Source organism: Psittacula echo (genome assembly GCF_963264785.1).
Source record: "Psittacula echo genome assembly, chromosome: 30".
Taxonomy (NCBI): Eukaryota; Metazoa; Chordata; class Aves; order Psittaciformes; family Psittacidae; genus Psittacula; species Psittacula echo.
The window spans coordinates 510,323-535,749 of record NC_137765.1 but is presented as its reverse complement, the minus strand read 5'-3'; the positions used below and the strand labels follow the sequence as shown (position 1 = coordinate 535,749).

The 25,427-nt window shown below is 59.5% G+C and overlaps 3 protein-coding genes across 7 annotated transcripts in view; all 3 read right to left on the bottom strand.

Moving 5' to 3' along the window:
• The window catches only part of WIZ (WIZ zinc finger), a 38,163-nt gene extending 37,060 nt beyond the window's left edge, over positions 1 to 1,103 (bottom strand). For 3 of the 5 annotated variants that reach the window (XM_080636103.1, XM_080636108.1, XM_080636107.1), the window contains exon 1: positions 982 to 1,103. The gene's annotated coding sequence lies outside the window, so the exon portion shown is untranslated. The remainder of the gene's footprint in view (positions 1 to 981) is intronic. The other 2 variants (XM_080636105.1, XM_080636104.1) reach the window with 2 other exon arrangements.
• Positions 1,104 to 2,173: 1,070 nt separating this feature from the next.
• Positions 2,174 to 16,851, bottom strand: RASAL3 (RAS protein activator like 3; the record flags this gene model as incomplete). The annotated part of the gene is made up of 18 exons (XM_080636191.1): positions 2,174 to 2,302; positions 3,405 to 3,480; positions 4,502 to 4,701; positions 5,084 to 5,191; positions 5,780 to 6,092; positions 8,627 to 8,730; positions 8,866 to 9,067; positions 9,642 to 9,878; positions 10,292 to 10,436; positions 11,184 to 11,328; positions 12,255 to 12,785; positions 13,534 to 13,632; positions 14,173 to 14,305; positions 14,390 to 14,451; positions 14,542 to 14,621; positions 15,527 to 15,611; positions 15,707 to 15,825; positions 16,422 to 16,851. The coding sequence occupies 18 exons, from the start codon at positions 16,849 to 16,851 to the stop codon at positions 2,174 to 2,176; spliced, it is 3,198 nt and encodes a 1,065-aa protein (XP_080492317.1).
• Positions 16,852 to 18,151: 1,300 nt separating this feature from the next.
• Positions 18,152 to 25,019, bottom strand: PGLYRP2 (peptidoglycan recognition protein 2; the record flags this gene model as incomplete). Its single annotated transcript, XM_080636190.1, has 5 exons — positions 24,949 to 25,019; positions 21,739 to 22,539; positions 20,458 to 20,668; positions 19,487 to 19,781; positions 18,152 to 18,301 (listed from the first exon to the last, which is right to left on the bottom strand). Exons 1-5 carry the CDS (start codon positions 24,998 to 25,000, stop codon positions 18,152 to 18,154), a joined length of 1,509 nt encoding a protein of 502 aa, XP_080492316.1. The 5' UTR covers positions 25,001 to 25,019.
• Between the last annotated feature and the right edge of the window lie 408 nt (positions 25,020 to 25,427).

Below are 25,427 nucleotides of genomic sequence, written 5' to 3'. Positions count from 1 at the left end.
CACCCCCGGGCCTCCCTGTACCCCCCTGGACACGCGGGGCCCCCCATGCCCCGGACCCCTTGGTCCCTCCCCGGTTACCTCAGAACCCCCCGGACCCCTTGGTCCCTTCCTGGTTACCTCGGACCCCCCCGGACCCCTTGGTCCCTCCCCGGTTACCTCAGAAGCCCCCGGACCCCTTGGTCCCTTCCTGGTTACCTCGGACCCCCCCGGACCCATTGGGCCCTTCCCGGTTACCTCGGACCCCCCCGGACCCATTGGGCCCCTCCGGACCTCTCGGTCCCTTCCCGGTTACCTCAGAACCCCCGGACCCATTGGGCCCTTCCCGGTTATCTCAGAAGCCCCCGGACCCCTTGGCCCCTTCCTGGTTACCTCGGACCCCCCCGGAGCCATTGGGCCCTTCCCGGTTACCTCAGAAGCCCCCGGACCCCTCGGTCCCTTCCTGGTTACCTCAGAAGCCCCCGGACCCCTCGGTCCCTTCCTGGTTACCTCGGACCCCCCCGGACCCCTCGGTCCCTTCCTGGTTACCTCGGACCCCCCCGGACCCATTGGGCCCTTCCCGGTTACCTCGGACCCCCCCGGACCCCTCGGTCCCTTCCCGGTTACCTCGGACCCCCCCGGACCCATTGGGCCCTTCCCGGTTACCTCGGACCCCTCCGGACCCCTCGGTCCCTTCCCGGTTACCTCAGAACCCCCGGACCCATTGGGCCCTTCCCGGTTATCTCAGGTACCGAGGCCCCCCCGGACCTCTCTCGTTTACCTCAGACCCTGGGTCCCTCCCCGGACACCGGGGTCCCCCCGGTCCCTTCCCGGTTACTTCAGACCCCGGGTCCCCCCACCCCTCGTTTCAGCACCCCGGACGGGGCCGGTACAGGGGGTCCGGGGGGTGTCAGCGCCGCCTCCCCCCGCCCCAAGCGCGGTTCCCTCCGCTTTGTCTCCCGCCGGGCCGAGGCCCCCCCCGCGCCGCTCCCCGGGTGCACTCACCCCGCCGGTCCCCCGGGGCCGGGCCCTCCGGGCAGCTCCCCCTCAGCGGCAGCGCCGCTGCTGCAACCGCCGCCGCCTCCTGCCCGGCTCCGGCCTCCACAGCAGCCGCCACGACGGGGCCATGGTCCCTTTAAATCCCCCGCCGGGGGCCCCGCCGGTCCCGCCGCCGCCACCGCCTCCTGCTCCGCTCCGGCCGCTCCCCCGCCTCCCTCCCGGCGGCGGGGCCTGACTACGTCACGCCGGGCGCGACCAGGCCGCCGCCGACATCTTGGGGGCGGCGAACGAGGCCCCAGCACCGCCTCCGCCGCTGCCGCCGCCGCCGCCGCCATCTTGGGCCGCGCCGCCCCCGCCGCGCGCCCCCGCCCCGCCGGAGCGGCCGCTGCGCGCCGCCGCCCTCCGCCCTTCCCGGCGCTCCCGGCGCGCCGCTGATGACGTAGGAGGAGAGGCGCCGCCGCCATCTTGGGAGTGGCGGGAGAAGAGGGGAAAGGGAAGCGAAAGGGAGGCACCGACCTTACGGGGGGGGGGGAAGCGGCGCGGCAGTGTTGCGTCATCGGCGAGCGACGGCGGCGCCGCGCCGCCATCTTGAGAGTGGCGGAGGAGGGGAGGTCTGATAAGGGGCGGCTCAGCGCGAATCTATCGTGGCCCCAACGTGGCCCCATGGCCCCAAAGGGTCCCCATGGCCCCAGTGTGTCACCAAAGTGTCCCCATGGCCCCAACGTGTCCCCATGGTCCCAACGTGTCCCCATGGCCCCAGTGTGTCCCCATGGCCCCAACGTGTCCCCATGATCCCAGCGTGTCCCCATGGCCTCAACGTGTCCCCATGGTCCGAAAGGTTCCCCATAGCTCCAAAGGGTCCTCATGGCCTCAAAGGGTCCCCATGGCCTCAGAAGGTCCCCATGGTCCTAAGGGGTCCCCAACGTGTCCCCATGATCCCAACGTGTCCCCATCGTCCCAAAGTGTCCCCGTGGCCCCAGTGTGTTCCCATAGTCGCAACGTGTCCCCATAGTCCCAACGTGTCCCCATGGCCCCAAAGGGTCCCCATGGTCCGAAAGGGTCCCCATGGTCCCCAACATGGCCCAGGCGGGTGTCAGGACACAACCACCCTGTGCGGGTGACCCCAACGCTGTTTATTATCCCATGGGATGGGGGTGATCCCCTTGGGAAGCCCTAGGGATGCCCTGGGACAGGGTGGTCACACGCTGGTGGCCTGGGCATCGTCCCCCAGCACCCGGTGTCCCACCCTCCTGTGGTGGCCCAAGGCCTGGGTGATGGCGGCCTGCAGCTGCCCCTGCTCCTGCTCCAGCGCCAGCACTCTTCTCTCCTGCGAGGCCACCCATTGACACCCATTGCCACCCATTAACACCCATTGTCACCCATTGACACCCATTGCCACCCATTAACACCCATTGTCACCCATTGTCACCCATTAACACCCAATGTCACCCATTGACACCCATTGCCACCCATTGACACCCATTAACACCCATTGTCACCCATTGACACCCATTGCCACCCATTGCCACCCATTGTCACCCATTGTCACCCATTGCCACCCATTGCCACCCATTAACACCCATTGCCACCCATTGTCACCCATTGTCACCCATTAACACCCATTGTCACCCATTGACACCCATTGCCACCCATTGTCACCCATTGTCACCCATTGCCACCCATTGCCACCCATTGTCACCCATTGCCTCCCATTGCCACCCATTGTCACCCATTGCCACCCATTGTCACCCATTGACACCCATTGACACCCATTGTCACCCATTGTCACCCATTGACACCGATTGTCACCCATTGACACCCATTGTCACCCATTGTCACCCATTAACACCTATTGTCACCCACTGACACCCATTGACACCCATTGTCACCCATTGACACCCATTGTCACCCATTGTCACCCATTGACACCCATTGCCACCCATTGTCACCCATTGTCACCCACTGTCACCCATTGACACCCATTGTCACCCATTGACACCCATTGACACTCATTGTCACCCATTGTCACCCATTGCCACCCATTGTCACCCACTGACACTCATTGTCACCCCTTGCCACCCATTGACACCTATTGTCACCCATTGCCACCCATTGTCACCCATTGACACCCATTGTCACCCATTGCCACCCATTGCCACCCATTGACACCCACTGACACTCAATGTCACCCATTGCCACCCATTGTCACCCACTGTCACCCATTGTTGCCCACTGTCACCCACTGCCACCCTTGGTCACCTTTTTTTGCCACCCATTGTCATTCATTGTCACCCTTGGTCACCCATTGCCACCTTTGTCACCCATTGCCACTCGTTGCCACCCATTGTCATCCGTTGTGACCCTTGGTCACCCACTGTCGTCAACTGCCACCTTTGTCACCCATGGGTACCCCACGTCCTAGCTCTCACCAGCTCCCAGCTCTTCTCCTCGCTGCTCTTCAGCCTCTCCAGGTCCTTCTTCCTGTTGCCTTCAGCCGCTGTCAACCTGGATTGGGATGGGATGAGCCCAGGTCTTGGAATGCTGGAGGGATACCCATTGGTACGGAGCACCCATGGGTATGGAGCACCCATTGCTTTGGGGCACCCATTGGTATGGAGCACCCATTGCTTTGGGGCACCCACTGCTTTGGAGCACCCATTGGTTTGAGTACCCATGAGTTTGGTGCACCCACTGTTTTGGGACACCCATTGCTTTGTGGCACCCACTGGTTTAGGACACCAACTGTCTTGGGGCACCCACTGGCTTGGAGCACCCGTGGCTTTGGGGCACCCATTGTTTTGGTGCACCCATTGCTTAGGGGCACCCATTGCTTTGGTGCACCCATTGCTTAGGGGCACCCATTGCTTTGGTGCACCCATTGCTTAGGGGCACCCATTGCTTAGGGGCACCCATTGCTTTGGTGCACCCATTGCTTAGGGGCACCCATTGCTTTGGGGCACCCACTGATTTGGAGCACTCATTGCTTTGGGGCACCCACTGCTTTGGGGCACTCATTGCTTTGGTGCACCCATTGCTTAGGGGCACCCACTGCTTTGGGGCACTCATTGCTTTGGGGCACTCATTGCTTTGGGGCACTCATTGATTTGGAGCACTCATTGCTTTGGGGCACCCACTGCTTTGGGGCACTCATTGCTTTGGTGCACCCATTGCTTAGGGGCACCCATTGCTTTGGTGCACCCATTGCTTTGGAGCACTCATTGCTTTGGGGCACCCACTGCTTTGGTGCACCCATTGCTTAGGGGCACCCATTGCTTTGGTGCACCCATTGCTTTGGAGCACTCATTGCTTTGGGGCACCCACTGCTTTGGTGCACCCATTGCTTAGGGGCACCCATTGCTTTGGTGCACCCATTGCTTTGGGGCACTCACTGCTTTGGGGCACCCACTGCTTTGGGGCACCCACTGCTTTGGGGCACTCATTGCTTTGGGGCACCCACTGCTTTGGGGCACTCATTGCTTTGGGGCACCCGTTGCCTTGGGTCACCCACTCCCATCCCCTCCCCTACCTTGCTCCCAAAGTGGCCGCTCGAGCATTGGCCTCCTCCAGCTGATTCCGGAGCCTCTGGAGCTGCTCCCGGTGCTGCTCCCGCTCCTGCTCCATGCCCTGGAGCTGCGCCTCCACCTCGGCCACGCGCAGCTCCAGCACCCGCGCCTGCTCCTGCTTCTCCTCCACCTCCTTCCTCAGCGCCTCCAGCACCTGCCCGTGCTGCAGGGACAAGGATGGGGGCAATGGGGCACCCAATGGCTTCTGGGTGCCACCACCCCATGGCTCCCTTCTCCAATGGGGCACCCAATGGCTTCTGGGTGCCACCACCCCATGGCTCCCTTCTCCAATGGGGCTCCCCAATGGCTTCTGGGTGCCACCACCCCATGGCTCCCTTCTCCAATGGGGCACCCAATGGCTTCTGGGTGCCACCACCCCATGGCTCCCTTCTCCAATGGGGCTCCCCAATGGCTTCTGGGTGCCACCACCCCATGGCTCCCTTCTCCAATGGGGCTCCCCAATGGCTTCTGGGTGCCACCACCCCATGGCTCCCTTCTCCAGTGGGGCACCCAATGGCTTCTGGGTGCCACCACCCCATGGTTACCTCCTCCAATGGGTGGATGCCATAGAGCTCGCCCTGTGCCACCACTGCTGCCACCTCCTCCACGTAGCGCTGCCAGGGCACCGTGGACTTGCGGAGCTTCCTGCGGCCCTGCGGCACCAGGGACACCCATTGGGTGCTGGTTTAACCCTGGGTGTCACCCCGGGGTGGTGGCACAAGCGATGGTGTCACCCTAAGGTGGTGGCGCTGCCAGGTAAGGGGCACTCAGGGGCACACGAAGGTTGCTGGGGGGCCATGGAGCAGTTGACTGATGGGAGGGAGGCTTTAGGACCCAGTAGTGCTGAGGATGGGGGCATTAGGACCTAGGGAGTGCTGGGGGGCACCCAGGGATTTGGGGGTGCACCCCAAGGGATGATGGGGTGCAACCAGGGGTAGGGGTGCACCCAGGGTGATGGAGGGCACCCAGGGGGTGATGGGGGGCACCCAGGGGGTGATGGGGGGCATGTAGGGATAGGAAGGTACCCAGGGTTTGGGGGATACCCGGGGGCGATGGGGGGTACCCAGGGGTGATGGGGGGGGTACCCAGAGGTAGGAGGGCACCCAGGGGTGATGTGGAGAACCCGGGGGTGATGGGGGGCAGTCGGGAGTGGTGGGGAGCACCCTGGGGTGCTTTGGGCTCACAGCACCCATGACCCCCCCATGGCCCCAGCCCCACACCAGGGTTTGCGGTGCCTTTACCGAAGCATCGCAGGGGCCAACGGCCCCCGGGGGGTCCGCGGCGGGCGGCTCTGCCCGGTGCTGGGCGCTGCCCTGGTGCCGCCGGGCCCCGCTGCTCCGCGCCGGGACGCTCTGCGTGCGCTGCACGTTGCGGCGCTCCCGGCCGGGGACCGCGGCCGCGGCCGGAGCAGGGGCCGGGGCTGGCTCCGGGTCGGGTCCGTCCTCCCGGCCCCGCACCCGGCGGATGCTGAGCAGGGACTGGCTCTTGATGAGGGGGCTGTGCTTGCCCAGGTCCCGCGGAGGCACGAAACCGGGCTTGAAGCTCTCTGCTGGCCTGGGGTGAGAGGGGTGGACAGAGGGAGAGAGGGATGATGGATGGATGGATGGATGGATGGATGGATGGATGGATGATGGATGGATGATGGATGGATGGATGGATGGATGGATGGATGGATGGATGGATGATGGATGGATGATGATGGATGGATGGATGATGGATGGATGGATGGATGATGGATGGATGATGGATGGATGGATGGATGGATGGATGGATGGATGGATGATGGATGGATGGATGGATGATGGATGGATGATGGATGGATGGATGGATGGATGATGGATGGATGGATGGATGATGAATGGATGAATGGATGGATGATGGATGGATGGATGGATGGATGGATGATGGATGGATGGATGGATGGATGGATGGATGGATGATGGATGGATGATGATGGATGGATGGGTGGATGGATGGATGGATGGATGGATGGATCATGGATGGATCATGGATGGATGGATGGATGGATGGATGATGATGGATGGATGAATGGATGGATGATGGATGGATGGATGGATGGATGATGGATGGATGATGGATGGATGATGGATGGATTGATGGATGGATGGATGGATGATGGATGGATGAATGGATGGATGATGGATGGATGGATGGATGGATGGATGATGGATGGATGGATGGATGGATGGATGGATGGATGATGGATGGATGATGATGGATGGATGATGAATGGATGAATGGATGGATGATGGATGGATGGATGGATGGATGATGGATGGATGGATGGATGGATGGATGATGATGGATGGATGGGTGGATGGATGGATGGATGGATGGATGGATGGATGATGGATGGATGATGGATGGATGGATGGATGGATGGATGGATGGATGATGGATGGATGATGATGGATGGATGGATGATGGATGGATGGATGGATGATGAATGGATGAATGGATGGATGATGGATGGATGGATGGATGGATGGATGATGGATGGATGGATGGATGGATGGATGGATGGATGATGGATGGATGATGATGGATGGATGGGTGGATGGATGGATGGATGGATGGATGGATCATGGATGGATCATGGATGGATGGATGGATGGATGGATGATGATGGATGGATGAATGGATGGATGATGGATGGATGGATGGATGGATGATGGATGGATGATGGATGGATGATGGATGGATTGATGGATGGATGGATGGATGGATGATGGATGGATGAATGGATGGATGATGGATGGATGGATGGATGGATGGATGATGGATGGATGGATGGATGGATGGATGGATGGATGGATGATGGATGGATGATGATGGATGGATGATGAATGGATGAATGGATGGATGATGGATGGATGGATGGATGGATGATGGATGGATGGATGGATGGATGGATGATGGATGGATGATGATGGATGGATGGGTGGATGGATGGATGGATGGGTGGATGGATGGATGGATGGATGGATGATGGATGGATCATGGATGGATGGATGGATGGATGGATGATGATGGATGGATGGGTGGATGGATGGATGGATGGATGGATGATGAATGGATGAATGGATGGATGATGGATGGATGGATGGATGGATGGATGGATGATGGATGGATGATGGATGGATTGATGGATGGATGGATGGATGGATGGATGATGGATGGATGAATGGATGGATGATGGATGGATGGATGGATGGATGGATGGATGGATGATGGATGGATGGATGGATGATGGATGGATGATGGATGGATGATGGATGGATTGATGGATGGATGGATGGATGGATGGATGGATGGATGGATGATGGATGGATGATGATGGATGGATGGGTGGATGGATGGATGGATGGATGGATGATGATGGATGGATGGATGATGGATGGATGATGATGGATGGATGGATGGATGATGATGGATGGATGGATGATGGATGGATGGATGGATGGATCATGGATGGATCATCATGGATGGACGGATGGATGGATGGATGGATGATGATGGATGGATGGATGGATGGATGGATGGATCATGGATGGATCATGGATGGATGGACGGATGGAGGATGGATGGATGGATGATGATGGATGGACGGATGGATGGATGGATGGATGGATCATGGATGGATCATGGATGGACCATGGATGGATTGATGGATGGATGGATGGATGGATGGATCATGGACGGATGGAGGGATGGGTGGATGATGGATGGTTGGATGGATGGATGGATGGATGGACGGATGGATGGATGCTGGGGGATGATGGAGCCAGAAGGGACCAGAACCAACCTGAGCCCAAATGGGACCAGGACCCAGGAGGGACCAGAGCCACCATGAACTGAAACAGGACCAGAGGCACTCCAAATCCAGTTGGGATCAAACCCATGTCCTGGCCCCAGCCTGGACTTGAAGCACCTCAATCCCAGTCAGGTCCAGAGACACCTCAAGCCCAACCAGAACCAGAGACACCCCAAATCCAGATGGTACCAGAAACATCTCCCAAACCCAACCAGAACCAGAACCACGTCTCCTTGTGTCCACCCACTGGTACCTTCGTTCCGTGGTGGAGCTGAGACGGACGGAAACAGGGACAGGGGTCCCCTCCTTGATGGCAGTGAGGATGGTGGGCAGGGGCTCCAGCTCCTTCTGCGTGGCCTACCAGGACAAGACATGGACGTTAAGGTGACAATGAGTGGCCGTGGGGCAGTGGGCACCAACTCTATAGGTGAGGAGAAGGAGGTGGCCACCAGTCCTGCCAGTCTCCCTTGGGGACAAATGGGTTGGTGGCACCTGGTCCAGGCTGGAGAAGATGTCACAGAGCAGAAGGTGAAGGGTGGCGAGCTCCAGGGCCAGGTCCACGTAGCCATCATAGGTGCCCATGTGGCCACTGCTCTCGGGGTTGGCCACGCTCTGCAGGAAGCCTGTCATGGTGCTCCAGTTGTGCTCCAAGAACTCATTCATGAAGCCCATGTAGGCCTCTTTCTCGCCAAAGCTGGGGAACACCATGGCTGGTTACTTGGGTGATGGTCTGGGCCACCACTGTGGTCGTGGGCCGCCACCATGGTCATGGGCCACCACCATGGTCATGAGCCACCACCATGGTTCATGGGCCACCTCCATGGTCATGAGCCACCACCATGGTCATGGGCCACCACCATGGTCATGAGCCACCACCATGGTTCATGAGCCACCTCCATGGTCATGGGTCAGGCCACTTCCAGGATCATGGACCAAGTCTTTGGACCCATCAGGGACCAAACCCACCCTCTGAAGCCAAACTGGGACCACTGATTCTAAGCCCATCCCTAGACCCAACCAAGACCAGAACCATCCCCTGAACCCAGCCAATGTCCCTGCACTGTGTCACCACCTCATCTACAAGCCAGAACATGGGTGAGGACACTTCCATGTTCATGGACCAAGCCCCCCGTACGTCAGGCCACCACAGATGACATGTGAGGCTCTGCAGCTGGGCCTCATCAGGTCCATGCATGGAATGGAGAGGTCCCCGTTGCCCCATGGTTTCCCCATGGCCATGTACCCCCCATGCTGGTACCGTGCCGTACGTGGTGAAGTTGGCCAGGTTCTGGATGACTTTGGCCACCAGGGTGAGGGTGCGGGAGGTGGCCTCGCTCGGGTACTCCTGCATGAGGCCGAAGAGGCTGGGGGACATGATGGCGGGGCAGAGGAACCGCAGGAACAAGGAGGCTGAGACCAGGCGGTGACTGATGGGCTCCTTGCCCCGCGCCACACACGCCTCCCGCCACGCCATGAAGATCTCACTCAGCTCCACAGGGAAGGTGCTGCAGGGACAGAGACACCCTCAGGGGTGCTGAGCCAGGAGGGAGGTCCTGGAGCACCCCCATGTGTGACCATGAGGGGCTGCGGGATGTGGTGCCCCCCCATGCCTTTGCTTGGCCCTGTGCTGGGCCCCTGTGCTTGTTGCTGAGGTTGGACATGAGTCTTTGGTGGTGCTCATCTCCACGTCCATCCCCGTGTCCATCCTGGTGCCAGTCCCCAGACCCATCCCCATGCCCATCCTGGTGCCAGTGCCTGTCCTTCTTCCCGTTCCTATTCCTGTCCCCAAACACATCCCTGTGCCCACGTCCATCCCCAGGTCCTCCTGCTGTTGGAGGCCTCCTTCATGCCAGTCCCATTGCCCCTGCTGGTGGCCATCCCCATGGCCATCCCATGCCTATGCAGGGCTGTCCCTCACTCGCAGGAGGCAGCGATGCGCTGGAAGGTCTCCTCGCAGACCTGCTTCAGGTTCTTCTGGTTGTCAGAGAGGTCGAGGCCACCACATCTGCTGGGATCCACCTCGCAGCTCTCCTCCGAGGTGCAGAGCTGGGCCACGGCCTCACCTGGACACCAAGGGACAGCCCATGAGGGGACCAACCAGCCACCACCATGGGGATGGCTGTGACCAGCCTCTATCACATCCCCATGAATGTTCTGGGGTGTCCTGCAGCACAACCTAACCCATTCCTCCCAACCTAACCCATTCCAACCCATCCATTCCAACCCAATTCATCCATCCAAACCCAATCTATCTATCCCAACCCATCCATCCCAACCTAACCCACCCATTCCAACCCAACCCATCCCAACCCAACTCATCCATCCCAACCCAACTCATCCATCCCAACTCAATTCATTCATCCAAACCCAATCTATCCATCCCAACCCATCCATCCCAACCCAACTCATCCATCCCAACCCAACTCATCCATCCCAATGCAATCTATCCATCCCAACCCAAATCATCCATTCCAACCCATCTATCCCAACCCATCCATCCCAATCTATCTATCCTAACCCAACCCATCCATCCCAACCCAATTCATTCATCCAAACCCAATCTATCCATCCCAACCCATCTATCCCAACCCAACCCCTCCATTCCATCCATCCCAACCCATCTATGCCAACCCATCCATCCCAACCCATCCATCCCAACCCAACTCATTCATCCCAACCCATCCATCTGATCTCATCCCATCCCAGGTCAACCTAATCCATAACTCTCTGGAGCGCTTTGTAACATTATGCCAAGTTGTGCTGCACCCCAGTCACCCCATAATGTCCCACAAAGACCTGTTCAGCCATACCCAGCGTGTCCTGGAGGTATTTGCGCCCCACCAGCTTCATGTACTCGTCAATGGCCTTGGTGGCCAAGGTGTTCTCCCGGAAGATGAGGGCCTCATGGTCATCGAAGCGCTCCAGCTCCGCCACACCGAGGTCAATGAGGAACGACTGCAGGTGGACGTGTTGAGGGCCCAGGGGGTACCCATGGACGCAACTGGCTTGATCTTCCCACTCTGGGATGGTCCAGGATCTCCTGGCACTCCCCTGGATTGCGTTTCCCATCCCAGGAATCCCATCCCAACTTACACATCCCATTCCATCCCATGCCAAGTCAACTCAACACAACCCAACCTATTCCAACCAAACCCATCCAACTCATCCATCCCAACCCAACTCATCCATCTCACGCCAACTCAATTGATCCATCCCATCCCACCCCAACACAACACACACACCTGATCTCACCCCATTCCAGCTCAACCCAACCCATTCCAACTCAAGCTATCCATTCCACCCCAACCCATTCCAACCCAACCCATCCCACCCAGTGCAATGCATCCATCCCACCCCACTCCAACCCAATGCATCCATCCCAACCCAACTCATCCATCCCAATGCAACCCAACTCATCCATCTCAACTCAACTCATCCATCCCAATGCAACCCAACTCACCCATCCCAACTCAACTCATCCATCCCAACCCAACCCAACTCACCCATCCCAACTCAACTCATCCATCCCAACCCAACCCAACTCACCCATCCCATCCCAACTCAAGTCATTTATCCCAAACCAATCCAACCCATCCATCCCGCCCCACCGCACCCCAACTCATCCATCCCATCCCACCCCAACTCATCCATCCCATCCCACCCCAACTCATCCATCCCATCCCACCCCAACTCATCCATCCCATCCCAACCCAACCCATCCATCCCATCCCAACCCAACTCATTCATCCCAACCCAATCCAACTCATCCACCTGATCACATCCCATCCCAACTTAATCCATTCCAACCCAACCCACCCATCCCGACCCACCCCACCCCATCCATCCCAACCCACCCCACCATGCCCACATCCCCACTCCACCTTGGCCTTCCCAGTGCTTTGCAAGACGCGGACCAGGGCCCCGGCCAGCTCCTCCTTGTGCCTTGCAGCAATGATGGGCTCCAGACGGGCGCAGAGCTCCCGGTAATGGAAGGTGATGAACTCAGCCAGCTCCTTGTAGCGCACGATGGGCAGCACCCGCACCTCCCGGTAGCGCCCGCGCACCCGCAGCGCCGGCACCCGCTCGCCGGGGCCACCCAATGGGTACCAGCGCTCCAGGGGCTGCCGCGCGCCCGATAGCTCGGTCAAGGGGATGGTGATGGAGGCCACAGGTTGAGCAGGGTCCTCGTCATGGCACAGGGCGAGGGTGAGGGCGCGGGTGGGTGGGAGAGCGCCCAACTGGAAGAGTTCGCCCCAGAAGAGGTCTCCTTCGGGCCCGGCCACCTTGGCCGTGGTGCGGGCGAAGAGGGAGCCGTCAAGGTGGAGGTGACACCGGAGGCGCCGCCGAGGGGGCAGGTCCCGGCCTTCGTACACCCAGAGGGTAAGGGAGAGCTCCAGGCGCTCGCAGTTGTCCTGTAGGGGTGGGATATGGGATATAGGAAGGGGATATGGGGTATGGGGTATGGGATGTGGGGTATGGGATGTGGGGTATGGGGTATGGGGTATGGGATATGGGGTATGGGGTATGGGATGTGGGGATAGGGGATATGGGGTATGGGGTATGGGATGTGGGGATATGCAGACACGGGGATATGGGGATATGGGATATGGGGTATGGGATATGGGGATATGGGATATGGGGTATGGGATATGGGGACATGGGGATATGGGATATGGTATATGGGATATGGGGATATGCAGACATGGGGATATGGGGATAAGGACACATGGTGATATGGAGACATGGGGATATGGGAATATGGAGTTATGGGGATATGGGGACAAGCAGATATGGGACAAGGGGGACATAGAGGAGTGGGTGAATGTGAGGGGGAAAGGGGGCCACGGGACAGAGAGGTTTGGGGGTGGATGTGGGGATGGGGGAGATGGGGACAGGAGGGGACAATGGGGACAGGGAGGGACATGTGGGAATGGGAGAGATATGGAGGGACACAAGGGGACATAGGGAACAGGAGGGGACTTGGGGGCAGAGCAGGCCATTGGGACAGGAGAGGACACAAGGGGACAACTGAGCTCCCATAGGGGACCCGCAGGGGGAAATCCACATCCAGGGGACCCAAGACTCCAGAGTGGTCTGGGGGGTTCCGCACCCTCCTGTCAGGGTGCCGGGGGTGCCCCATGGGTGCCCCCATGGTCCCACCTTGTTGGGCTGCGCGGTGCGGCGCAGCTCCTCCATCCAGCGGTCGCGCTCGGCCAGGGACGTGCACCCAAAGGAGCGGCTGCCCTCGGCCGTGATCACCTGCGTGCGGAGAGGGCGTCTGCAGGGGCACCCATGGGTGCCATGGAGGGGCTGGCGTGTCCTTTGGGGGTCCCCTTCACAGTGCCTGGGGGCCATGGGTGCCCCTTCAGGGTGCTTGGGCTGCTCTGGGTGCCCTGGGTGCTCCTTTAGGGTACTTGGACTGCTCTGGGTGCCCTGGGGTGCCCTTGCTGCCCCTTCAGGGTGCTTGAACAGCTCTGGGTGCCCCTTTAGGATGCCTTAAGTGCCCCTTTAGGGAGCTTGGACTGCTCCGGGTGCCCCTCAGGGTGCCCTGGGTACCCCTTTAGGGTGCTTGCACTGCTCTGGGTGCCCTGGGTACCCCTTTAGGGTGCTTGCACTGCTCTGGGTGCCCTGGGTACCCCTTTAGGGTGCTTGCACTGCTCTGGGTGCCCTGGGGGCCCCTTTAGCGTGCTTACACTGCTCTGCATGCCCCTCCATGGTGCTTTGGGTGCCCAAGGGTCCCCTTTAGGTTACCTGGGGTGGCCCCAGGGGTGCCCCCATGGGTGCAGGGCACCCCATTACCTGGAAGCAGAACCTCTCCCCCACGATGCTGCCGTGCAGGGGCCGCACGAGGACGTTGTCCCCATTGAGGTCCAGTTCGGCCACGCTGGGCGCTGGCAGCAGCGACTCCCTGGACCCACAGCGGCTGGGGACCCTGTGGGGGCACAGACCCCATCACCAGGGCACCCTCAGCAGCACCCATGGCCCACCCCGGGCACCCATTGCCTTGGTGCTGTACCTGTCGCTGCCGGGGCCGCCACCACGACCCTTGCGGTCCCAAAGCCTCTTCCATAGCAGCCCCTGGGTGCGGGGAAGGAGATGGGTGCTGCAGCACCCATGGGTGCGGAGTACCCACAGGGGTTGGGGGTGATGGGTGCTGGGGGTGCCCACCTTGACGTTGTGGAACTGGGAGGTGTCGCTCTCGGAGCTTCTCGCTGGGCTATGGGTGCTCCGCTCGTCCACAGCAGGGTCTGGGGAGGCACCCGGCATTGACACCCATTCACCAGCACCCCAGCACCATGCCAGGGCTTGGGGGGGTGCAGGATGCACCCATAACCCCTGTTCCCATCAACCGTGCACCAGGATGTGGGTACCAAATCCTGCTGGTACCCCCCTGTATCCATCACCCTCAGATGCAGCCAAATGGGTGCTGATGGGTGAAAGGGAGAAGGGGGCAGAAGGGTTTATCCTGCCCTGGCCCTGTGGGTGCTGGGGTGTAACGCAGGTCCCTGCATGGTGCTGAGCAGCACCAGGGCCCCATGGTGAGGAGCCCCAAGGGGTTTTATCGGCCCTCAGCAGATGCAGCAGCGGGAGGAAGTGGTGACCGCGCTGCACCCAGCGCTTCCTCCCTGCACCCAGCCTCAGCTTCCTCCCATGTAGGGTGTGTGTGGGGCATGGGGGGATGCATAGGGAATGGTGGGATGCATGGGGAACGGTGGGATGTATGGGGAACAATGGGATGCATGGGGAGCTGTGGGATGCATGGGGCATGGTGGGATGCATGGGGTGCTGCATGGCATGGGCATGCCATGGCAAGGCAAATGGCACAAGGGAGGCAGTGATGCATGAGGTGTGACGTGGTGCGTGGCACAGGGCTTGGTCTGCTGTATGGTGTGGGGCATGGCATGGTACATGCTATGGGGTGTGGTGTGGGGCATGGTACCCAACACGGCCGTGATTCACTGCCCAGTGCATGGTGCTCGATGGCTGCATGGCCTGATGCATGGCACAACCCATGGTGCATGACGCATCACCATATGGCACACGCATGGTGCATGGCACAACACGTGGCCCAAGGGGCTCCATGCCCTGAACCTGCACACACACCAGCACCCACGGCACAGGGTGCGGGCACCCATGGGTGCCACGAGCTCACCGGGGTCCCTCCTGCTGCCCGCTGGGTGCACATTGAAGCTCTCAGCCATGGAACTCCCCATCCGGTTCCTGCTCCTGCATGAGGCCTGGTGGCACATTGGGGTCAGGTAACAGCACCCATGGGTGCCCCCAGCACCCAAAGGACTCCGGCACAAGCCCCTGGGTGCCCCCATGTCCTCACCTCCTCGTCCCGGCCCACCAGCACCAAGTGTCCATCCACCAGTGAGAAGTGGGAGACGTCCCACACGGGGCCATTGGGTGCTGGAGCCAGCAGGGCTGGTGATGACCCGTGGGTGCTCACTGCAGGGGGACATTGGGTGCTCACGATGGCCCTGTCACCCATGGACAGGGTGGTGGTGCCAGGGACGTGTGGCCATGGAGGTACCACCACCTGTCACTCACTGCATCCCAGAGCATCACCTGTTTCTATTGCCCACCAGCCACCAGCACCCAACCCATCACCCATCACCCCCAACATATCACCCACCATCATCACACACTTCCGTCACCCCAATCCATCACCCATCATCATCACCCATCACCCCTGATCCATCACCCATCACCACCCATCACCCTCAATCCATCATCCATCACCACCCACCACCCCTAACCCATCACCCATCATCATCACCCATCATCACCACCCACCACCCCTAACCCATCACCCATCATCATCACCCATCATCACCACCCACCACCCCTAACCCATCACCCATCATCATCACCCATCATCACCACCCACCACCCCTAACCCATCACCCATCATCATCACCCATCATCACCACCCACCACCCCTAACCCATCACCCATCATCATCACCACCACCCCAACCACCACCCCCATCCCCAGCACCCACCTCCAGCACCCTGACCCCCACTCTCCCCATCACCCCATACCTGCAGCAGCATCAAGAGGCGCCTTCTCAGCCCTGCTTCCACTCTCCCCATGCCCCTTCCTCTTGGCCATGGAGCACAGGTACCTCTGCAGGGCGGCTTTGCCACCCTCGGGTGCTCTGCTCTCCTTGGTCCCCTTGGTGGGGGCTGAAAACGCCCTTTGGAAGAGGGACCGGCGGCTGCTGCCTTTGGGTGCCCGCAGGTTGGAGCTGCCCTGTCCCACCCCATCACTGGCTCCATCAGCTTCAGGGTGGCTGTAGGAACGTTTCCACCCCTGCAAGCGGGTCCAGCGGCGGCTGCCCAGGGACCCTGCGCCCCGCTCAGCACCCATGGGTGCTGCTGTTCGCCATCGGTAGCTCTTCAGTAGCGTTGGTGTCTCAGGTCCCAGTGGGGGCTTCTCTATCACCTCCATCTGTGGGATGGGGAGAACCATGTTCCATGGGTGTCCATGGGGTGGGGGTGCTGGGATGGGTGCTTTTAACCGGGTATCTGCACGCATCAGCCCCAATTTGGGTGCCCCATCCAAGTGTTCCTACTGGGGCATTTCCATCCAGGTATCCCCATCCAGGTACCCACATCTGGGTGCCCTTATCTGGGCACCCACATCCAGGCACCTACATCTGGGCACCTACATCCAGGTACCCACATCTGGGTGCCCTTATCTGGGCACCCACATCCAGTCACCCACATCTGAGCACCCTCATTCAGGTTTCCCCTATGCAGACACCCCCATAAGGGCACCCATACATAGGCACCCATGACCATGGAACCTGTATGGGCACCTCCATCCAGGGACCCCTACCTGGGTGCCCTCATATGGGCACCTCTATGGGGGCACCCATATCTGGGACCCCAATGCAGGGTGTTCCTATCCAGACACCCACGTATAGGCACTCTTATATAGCCCCCTATCCAGACGCCCCAACCTGGTGCTCTGGGTGCCCACCCCAATCTGGGTGCTCTTCTCCCATCTAGTGGGTGCCACATCCCTGGGGCGCCCCTGGCCCCTGCAGCATCCATCCATAGCACGGCGCAGAGGTACCAGGACACGGTGACACCCACACCGCGGTGACACCCAGAACCATGGTGACACCCATAACACGGTGACACCCATGACACGGTGACACCCACGGCACGGTGACACCCATGCAGGTGCCCTGTCACCACCCCGGCCCTGAGCACAAGCAGTCGCTTCCGTCACCGCAGCCGCCTCATTTCCTCCTATCCCCAGCACCCAGCCCTCAGCCCCTGGGCACCCCCCAGCACCCCCAGGATGCACCCATGGGTGGCAGCACCCCCAGCACCTCCTCATTGAGTGGGGGTGGCTTTGGGACCCACCAACCCCCTTGATTCAAGGAAGGTGCCCAAACCCTGACGATGGAGGGGGGCAAAGCATCACTTTTGGGGTGCCATCACCCTCCAGCACCCTCCTCTGCAGCACCCATCGCCCCTCAGGGTGTTGCTTCATCCCTCCCTCCCTCCCCAGCACTCTCAGCACACCCCAAGGCTGGAGCATCACCCTGGGGTACCACCCCCGTATCCCCCCTTTGTCCCCCCCATGTCCCCCTCTTGTCCCCCCCCGGCCCCGCGGTACCTCAGCTCCTCTCTGCCTCCTCCAGCACCCAGTTCCTGTCGTGGCTTCCCCATGTGACCAAGCAGGAGTTTCAGTCACACCCTCACCTCCGCCTCTGCCCCATGGGGATGCTGCTGATGCCGAGATCTTTGCTCCCAGCTCACGCCTGGGCCTCCTCCAGAAGGTTCGGCCCCACCAAGCCACCCCAATGGGGTCTGGGGACCGTGGGGACCAGCTCCGTGCGTGTGGCTTTGAGGCCATCATTAGGCTTCAGAGTGAACGGATGCTGCTTTGATGGGGGGGGGTGCAGCTGGGGACATGGGTGCTTGTCTTAAAGGGGAGTTATGGAGGTGGGGGGGTCCTTAGGGATTATATGGGGTGGGCAAGGGAAGTGCGTCTTGGGGCACACCAGCACCCTCTTAAGTCCTCTCCCATCACTCCATGGGCATCCCCCATCCCGTGCCTCAGTTTCCCCCTCCAGGAACAACCCAAAACTGACGTCCTGGCACTGACTTTATTGTGGGGGGGATTTATGATGGTTGGTGGCCATGGGGAGGGTCTGCTGGGCTGATGGGACCAAGCCAGGATCCATCTGGAATGGTGGGACCAGGCCGGGATCCATCCAGGATAGTGGACTTCAAGGCTGGGGTTTTTCTGGGCCCGGGTCCACCTGTGCTGGCTTCCATCAGGCTGGTGTCCACCTAGACCAGGGCTGATCTCTGATGGCATCCATGGCACCGGTGTCCATCCAGATCAAGGTCCAACCATGGCACTGATGTCCATCTGGACCATGGCTGATCTCTGACGGCATCCATTGGGTCTGTCTGGACCAGGGTCCAACCATGGCACTGATGTCCACCTGGACCAGGGTCCATCCAGACCAGCATCCATGGCACTGGTGTGCGTCCAGACCAAGATCCAACCATGGCACTGGTGCCCATCTGGACCATGGCTGATCTCTGATGGCATCCATTGGGTCTGTCTGGACCAGGGTCCAACCATGGCACTGATGTCCATCTGGACCAAGGTCCATCCAGACCAGCATCCATGGCACCGGTGTCCATCCAGACCAAGGTCCAACAATGGCAATGGTGTCCACCTGGACCAGGGTCCATCCAGACCAGCATCCATGGCACTGGTGTGCGTCCAGACCAAGGTCCAACCATGGCACTGGTGTCCATCTGGACCAGGGTCCATCCAGACCGGCATCCATGGCACCGGTGTCCATCCAGACCATGATCCATCTAATCTGGCCCCCATCAAACCAACATCTTCTGGACCAGGCTCCATCCAGACCATCACCCATTGGGCCAACACCCCTGTAGACTGTATTGCAACCTTACCCTCACCCACCAGCCCAGGACCCACGGTGCTGATCCTCACTGCAGAGGAGAGAAGAAGCCACCATCAGCATCCTCAACCTCATCCAACCCTTGCGCTGGACCACGCACCCCAACCTCCAAGCCTTGGAGATGCCACCAAGGCCGGTGCTCACCTTGAAGCCGCTCCAGGTCTCAATCTCTTGGAACAAGGAGTTACCGGGACAGTCGGTGCGACCCATTTGCCGGTGCCCCCGGAGGGTGTAGTTATGGTGGAGCCTCCCTGTCCTCACAGCGCAGGGCAGGAGCTGGTCCCTCACCAGGGCGATGGTGTCCGGGTCAGGTAAGGTGCTTGTGAAGTCTCCAACATACCCCACCCCGTAGCCTTTGCTGTTGTAGCCTTTGGTGTGGGCACCGACCCAATGCCACCCTCGGCCTTGGTACAGGTACCCATCGGAGCCCACCACGAAGCTGCAAAGCACCCATTGGGCATCATGAGGTGCTTGGTGATGGATGATGGGACCACGGTTGGTGGTGATGGGTGATGGGACCACGGTTGGTGGTGATGGGTGATGGGACCACAGTTGGTGGTGATGGGTGATGGGACCACAGTTGGTGGTGATGGGTGATGGGACCACTGTCGGTGGTGATGGGTGATGGGACCACTGTCGGTGGTGATGGGTGATGGGACCACTGTCGGTGGTGATGGGACCACGGTTGGTGGTGATGGGTGATGGGACCACAGTTGGTGGTGATGGGTGATGGGACCACAGTTGGTGGTGATGGGTGATGGGACCACTGTCGGTGGTGATGGGTGATGGGACCACTGTCGGTGGTGATGGGACCACGGTTGGTGGTGATGGGTGATGGGACCACGGTTGGTGGTGATGGGTATGGGACCACGGTTGGTGGTGATGGGTATGGGACCACTGTCGGTGGTGATGGGTGATGGGACCACGGTTGGTGGTGATGGGTATGGGACCACTGTCGGTGGTGATGGGTGATGGGACCACGGTCGGTGGTGATGGGTATGGGACCACGGTTGGTGGTGATGGGTGATGGGACCACGGTTGGTGGTGATGGGTGATGGGACCACGGTTGGTGGTGATGGGTGATGGGACCGCTGTCGGTGGCGCTGGGCTCTCACCTGTATCCGATGTCGTCCCAGCCACGTGTGTCCTGGTGGAAGCGCTGCATGGAGCGCATGGCACGGGAGCAGGAGCGGAAGCTGTGGCACGGGGCGCTGGGGATGAACGTGTGGTGGATGAAGACCGACTCCAAGGGCAAGGTCAAGGCTCTGGGGGTGCCCCGGTAGGGACGGGCACCCCACATGCACCGGAGCACGATGGGTGGGCACTCTGCGAGGGAAGGGGACATGGAGCATCTCCATAGGGACATGGAACACCTCCTTGGGGTCACTGGGACATGGAGCATCTCCTTGGGGACATGGAACACCTCCTTGGGGACACGGAACACCTCCTTGGGGACACTGGGACATGGAGCATCTCCTTGGGGGCATGGGGACATGGAGCATCTCCTTAGGGCATGGGGACATGGAGCATCTCCTTGGGGACATGGCAACATGGAGCGTCTGACCAGTGAGGGACACATGGAAGTGGCTTCCTGGGGTCCCTTCATCTAAAGGACATGGAGCATCTGCTCAGGGGGTCCCTTGGCTGGTGGCCATCCAGGGGACACTTCAGTGCCCATCCAGAGGACAAAGCAGTGTCCAGGGACCCATTATCCTGGGAACACATTGGTGGCCATCCAGGGGACAAAGAAGTGTCCAGGGACCCATTATCCATGGGACAAACAAGTGTCCATCCGAGGGCAAAGCAGTGCTCAGGGACCCATTATCCCACCACACATTGGTGGCCATCCAGAGGACACGGTGGTGGCCATCAGGGGGACACACCAATAGCCATACAGGGGACATGGTGGTGGCTACCAAGGAGACACATCAGTGTCCATCCAGAGGACAAAGCAGTGTCCAGGGAGCCATTATCCATAGGACACAATGTCCATCTGGAAGACATGGTGGTGTCCATCAAGGAGGCACACCAATATCCATCCAGGGACCACACCGATGTCCGTCCATGGACCACACCGATATCCATCCATGGACTGCACCAATGCCCATCCATGGACCGCACCAATGTCTATCCATGGACCGCACCAACGTCTATCCATGGACCACACTGATGTCCATCCAGGGACCACACCAATGCTCATCCATGGACAGGACCGATTCCCATCCATGGACCACACCAATGTCCATCCATGGACCACAGCAGTGTCCCACCATCCCAGGCCACGTGTGACCACTCCTCACTCCCTTTAGTACCACCTCCATCAGGGTGCCATTGGGGACCCCCATCCCACCCAAGCTCCACTGGGGCGCAAAGACCTCCCATCACCCCCTCCCTACCCACGTAGAGCTGGGTGAAGTCCCGCGCCGCCCGGCCCGCGATGGCCGCCACCTCCTCGGGTCCCACATCCTGCAGGAGCTCCCTTGTGGGTGGCAGCACCCGCAGCACCCTCAGCATCGCCTCCACCTCCTGCTCCAGCTTCTCCGGCCCCATCAGCACCCCAAAGTCTCGCCGCCGGTAGCTGCTGCGGGGTCTCCCTTGCTCTGTGCTGTTGTCCATCCCATAGTAACCCCGGAGCAGATCAGCAAGCGGGATGGGTGCTTGGGCCACTCGGGCACCCAAGAGCACCCCATCCATAGCCCCATTGGCGACGGCGTCAGGGATGGGTGACGGGGGTCCCAGGAGGGTGTAGTTTTGGGGGTCATCCACATCGTCCCAACAGCCACCGGGTCCCAGCGTGGCTCCATCACCACCGCGAGCCAAGAGGAACGATGTCCCCAAGGCCTCGGTGATGGTGACAGCGTAAAGAGGATCAATGGGGGGCTCAAAGGTGGGGAAGGGCCACCCCGACACCGTCTTTTGGCCAACCTCAATGCCGGTGAGGAGAGGCCCAAGGGCCACGGTGGAGCCGTCGGGTGCCAGCGCCACAGCATCGCGGTGGAGGAGCTGGGTGAGGGGCACCCATTGGTCGTGGCTGAGCGCTGGTGGGACGGGGGGGGGCTCCCCCAGCACCACGCGGCACCCAGGGGTGCTGCAGGCACCCAGCGCCCGCGCCAGCTCGGGGAGGGTCAGGTTGGGGTGGTTGGAGTCGAGGGCTTCCACGAGCTCAACCACAGAGTCCATGCGGCGCGGTGGGAGACCTGCAGGAGGAGCACCCATGGGTGAAGGGGTGGCTGTAGGGGAAGGGAGGGACGGAGCATGCATGGGGATGAGGGAGGGGGAATGGACACAAAACAGGGGGGAAAGGACCCCAAACAGGTGGGAAATGTCCTAATACAGAATGAGAGCTTCCAAAACAGGGTGAATGGGCCCGAACTGGGGTGAGAGGACCCAAAAGAGGGTGACAGGACCCAAAAGAGCGGAAAGGATGCAAAGAGGGGGGAAAGGATGCAAAGAGGGTGAAAAGGCTCAAAACAGGCAGGAAAGGACCCAAAAGAGGATGAGAGCTTCCGAAACACAGTGAATGGACCCAAACCGGGGTTAGAGGACCCAAAAGAGGGGAAAGGACGCGAAAGAGGATGTAAAGGCTCAAAACACGGGAGAAAGGACCCAAAAGAGGAGGAGAGCTTCCAAAACAGGGTGAATGGACCCAAACCGGGGTGAGAGGATCCAAAAGAGGTTGAGAGGACCCAAAAGAGGGGAAAGGACACAAAAGAGGGTGAAAAGACCCAAAACAGGGTGGAAACGATCCAAAACAGGTGGGAAACGTCCTAATACAGGATGAGAGCTTCCAAAACAGGGTGAATGGGCCCAAACCGGGGTGAGAGGACCCAAAAGAGGGTGAAAGGACCCAAACCAGGTGAAAGCAGCCAGAACAGGGGAGAAAGTACCCAGAAAAAGGCAAATGCACCCAAAACAGGGGGAAGGCACCCAGAGCAATGTGATAAGAGTCCAGAGGAGGGCGCAAGCACCCAGGAACAGGATGAATGCATCCGGAACAGGGCGAAACCACCCCAAAACAGGGTGAAACTACCCCAGAACAGGGTGAAACCACCCCGAAACAGGGGTAAACCACCCCGAAATAGGGCGAAACCATCCCAAAACAGAGTGACCCCCCCCCCCAACGAGACAAAAGCACCCAAAACGGGGTGAAAGCACCCAAAACAGGGCCAGAGCACTCAAAAAGGGACAAATGCCCCCAAAACCAGGTGAAGCCACCCCAAAACGGGATGAAAGTGCCCAGAGCAGAGCAACTGCACCCAAAACCAGGGTGAATGCACCCAGAACGGGGGGAAGGCACCCAGAGGTGGGTGAATGCAAGGTGAAAGCACCCAGAACAAGGGTGAATGGACCCAAAAAAAGGTGACACCACCCAAAACAGGGTTGAAACCACCCAAAACGAGGTGAAACCACCCAAAACAGGGTTGAAACCACCCAAAACTGGGTTGAAACCAACCCAGAACAAGGCTAAACCCCCCCCCAATCCAAGCAAAGCCTCCCAGCCCCCGGGCTCTTGCACCCATCATCAGCACCCATCAGCACCCCCGTTCCTCTCCACCCCCCACTTGGGCACAGATTTGGGCTGGAATCACCCAGATTAGGGCAAATCAAAGCAACCAGAGCCTGCCAAGGGGCCCTTGCCGTTGGCACACGTGTGTGGAGGCGTGTTGGGGCATGTTAGAGCGTGTGCTTGCGCACTGGGGTGTGTTGGGATGTACTGAGAGATGCTGGGGCATGTTGCAGCGTGTTGTGGGGTGCTTTAGGGTGTTGTGGGGTGCTTTAGCATGTTATAGGGTGCTTTAGCATGTTGTGGGGTGCTTTACTGTGTTGTGGGGTGTTTTAGTGTGTTATGGGGTGCTTTAGCATGTTGGGAGGGTGCTTTAGTATGTTATAGGGTGCTTTAGCATGTTATAGGGGGCTTTAATATAGTGTGCTATAGTGTGTTACAGGGTGCTTTAGCATGTTGTGGGTGTTTTAGCATGTTATGGGGTGCTTTAGCGTGTTATGGGGCGCTTTAGCATGTTGGGGGGGTGCTTTAGTATGTTATAGGGTGCTTTAGCATGTTATAGGGTGCTTTAGCATGTTATAGGGTGCTTTAGTATGTTATAGGGTGCTTTAGCATGTTGTGGGTGCTTTAGCATGTTGTGGGGTGCTTTAGCGTCTTATGGGGTGCTTTAGCATGTTCTAGGGTGCTTTAGCGTGTTCTAGGGTGCTTTAGCATGTTGTGGGGTGCTTTAGCGTGTTATGGGGTACTTTAGCGTGTTGTGGGGCACTTTAGCGTGTTATGGGGTGCTTTAGCATGTTGTGGGGTGCTTTAGCATGTTATGGAGTGCTTTAGCGTGTTATGGGGTGCTTTAGCGTGTTGTGGGGTGCTTTAGCGTGTTATGGGGTGCTTTAGCATGTTGTGGGGTGCTTTAGCATGTTATGGAGTGCTTTAGCGTGTTATGGGGTGCTTTAGCATGTTGTGGGGTGCTTTAGCGTGTTATGGTATGCTTTAGCGTGTTGTGGGGTGCTTTAGCGTGTTATGGTATGCTTTAGCGTGTTGTGGGGTGCTTTAGCGTGTTGTGGGGTGCTTTAGCATGTTGTGGGGTGTTGAGGCGTGTCCCTACCTGTGCCAGGGCGGGCGCACATGCTCAGCACCAGGAGCAGCCTCAGGACCATGCTGCCGGCTCCGGGTCCCTCCTGTGCTGCCGGCTCCAGGTCACCGGACTTTGTCCCCACCAATGGCACTGGGGAGGGGACACGGGGCGGGGACACGGCTGACACACGCGTGTGCTGTGGGAGGGGCCCAGGAAGGGGCTCCACACATGTATGTGTACATGCACATGCATGGAGGGTGTATGTGCACACGCATGTGTGTTTCTGCATACATGTGCATGTGTGTGCGCGTGTGCATGGGGTGCTTCTACATGTATGGGCATGCGTGTGTGCACATGCTTGGGGGTGCATGCACATGCGTGGACACAGGGGGGATGTTCGTGTGTGTGTGCATGTGCTTGTGTATGGAGTGCTTCTACATATGTGTGCTCAGGAGGTGTGTTCATATGTGCATGTGTGTATGTGTGTGTGTGCATTGTGTGTACATGGA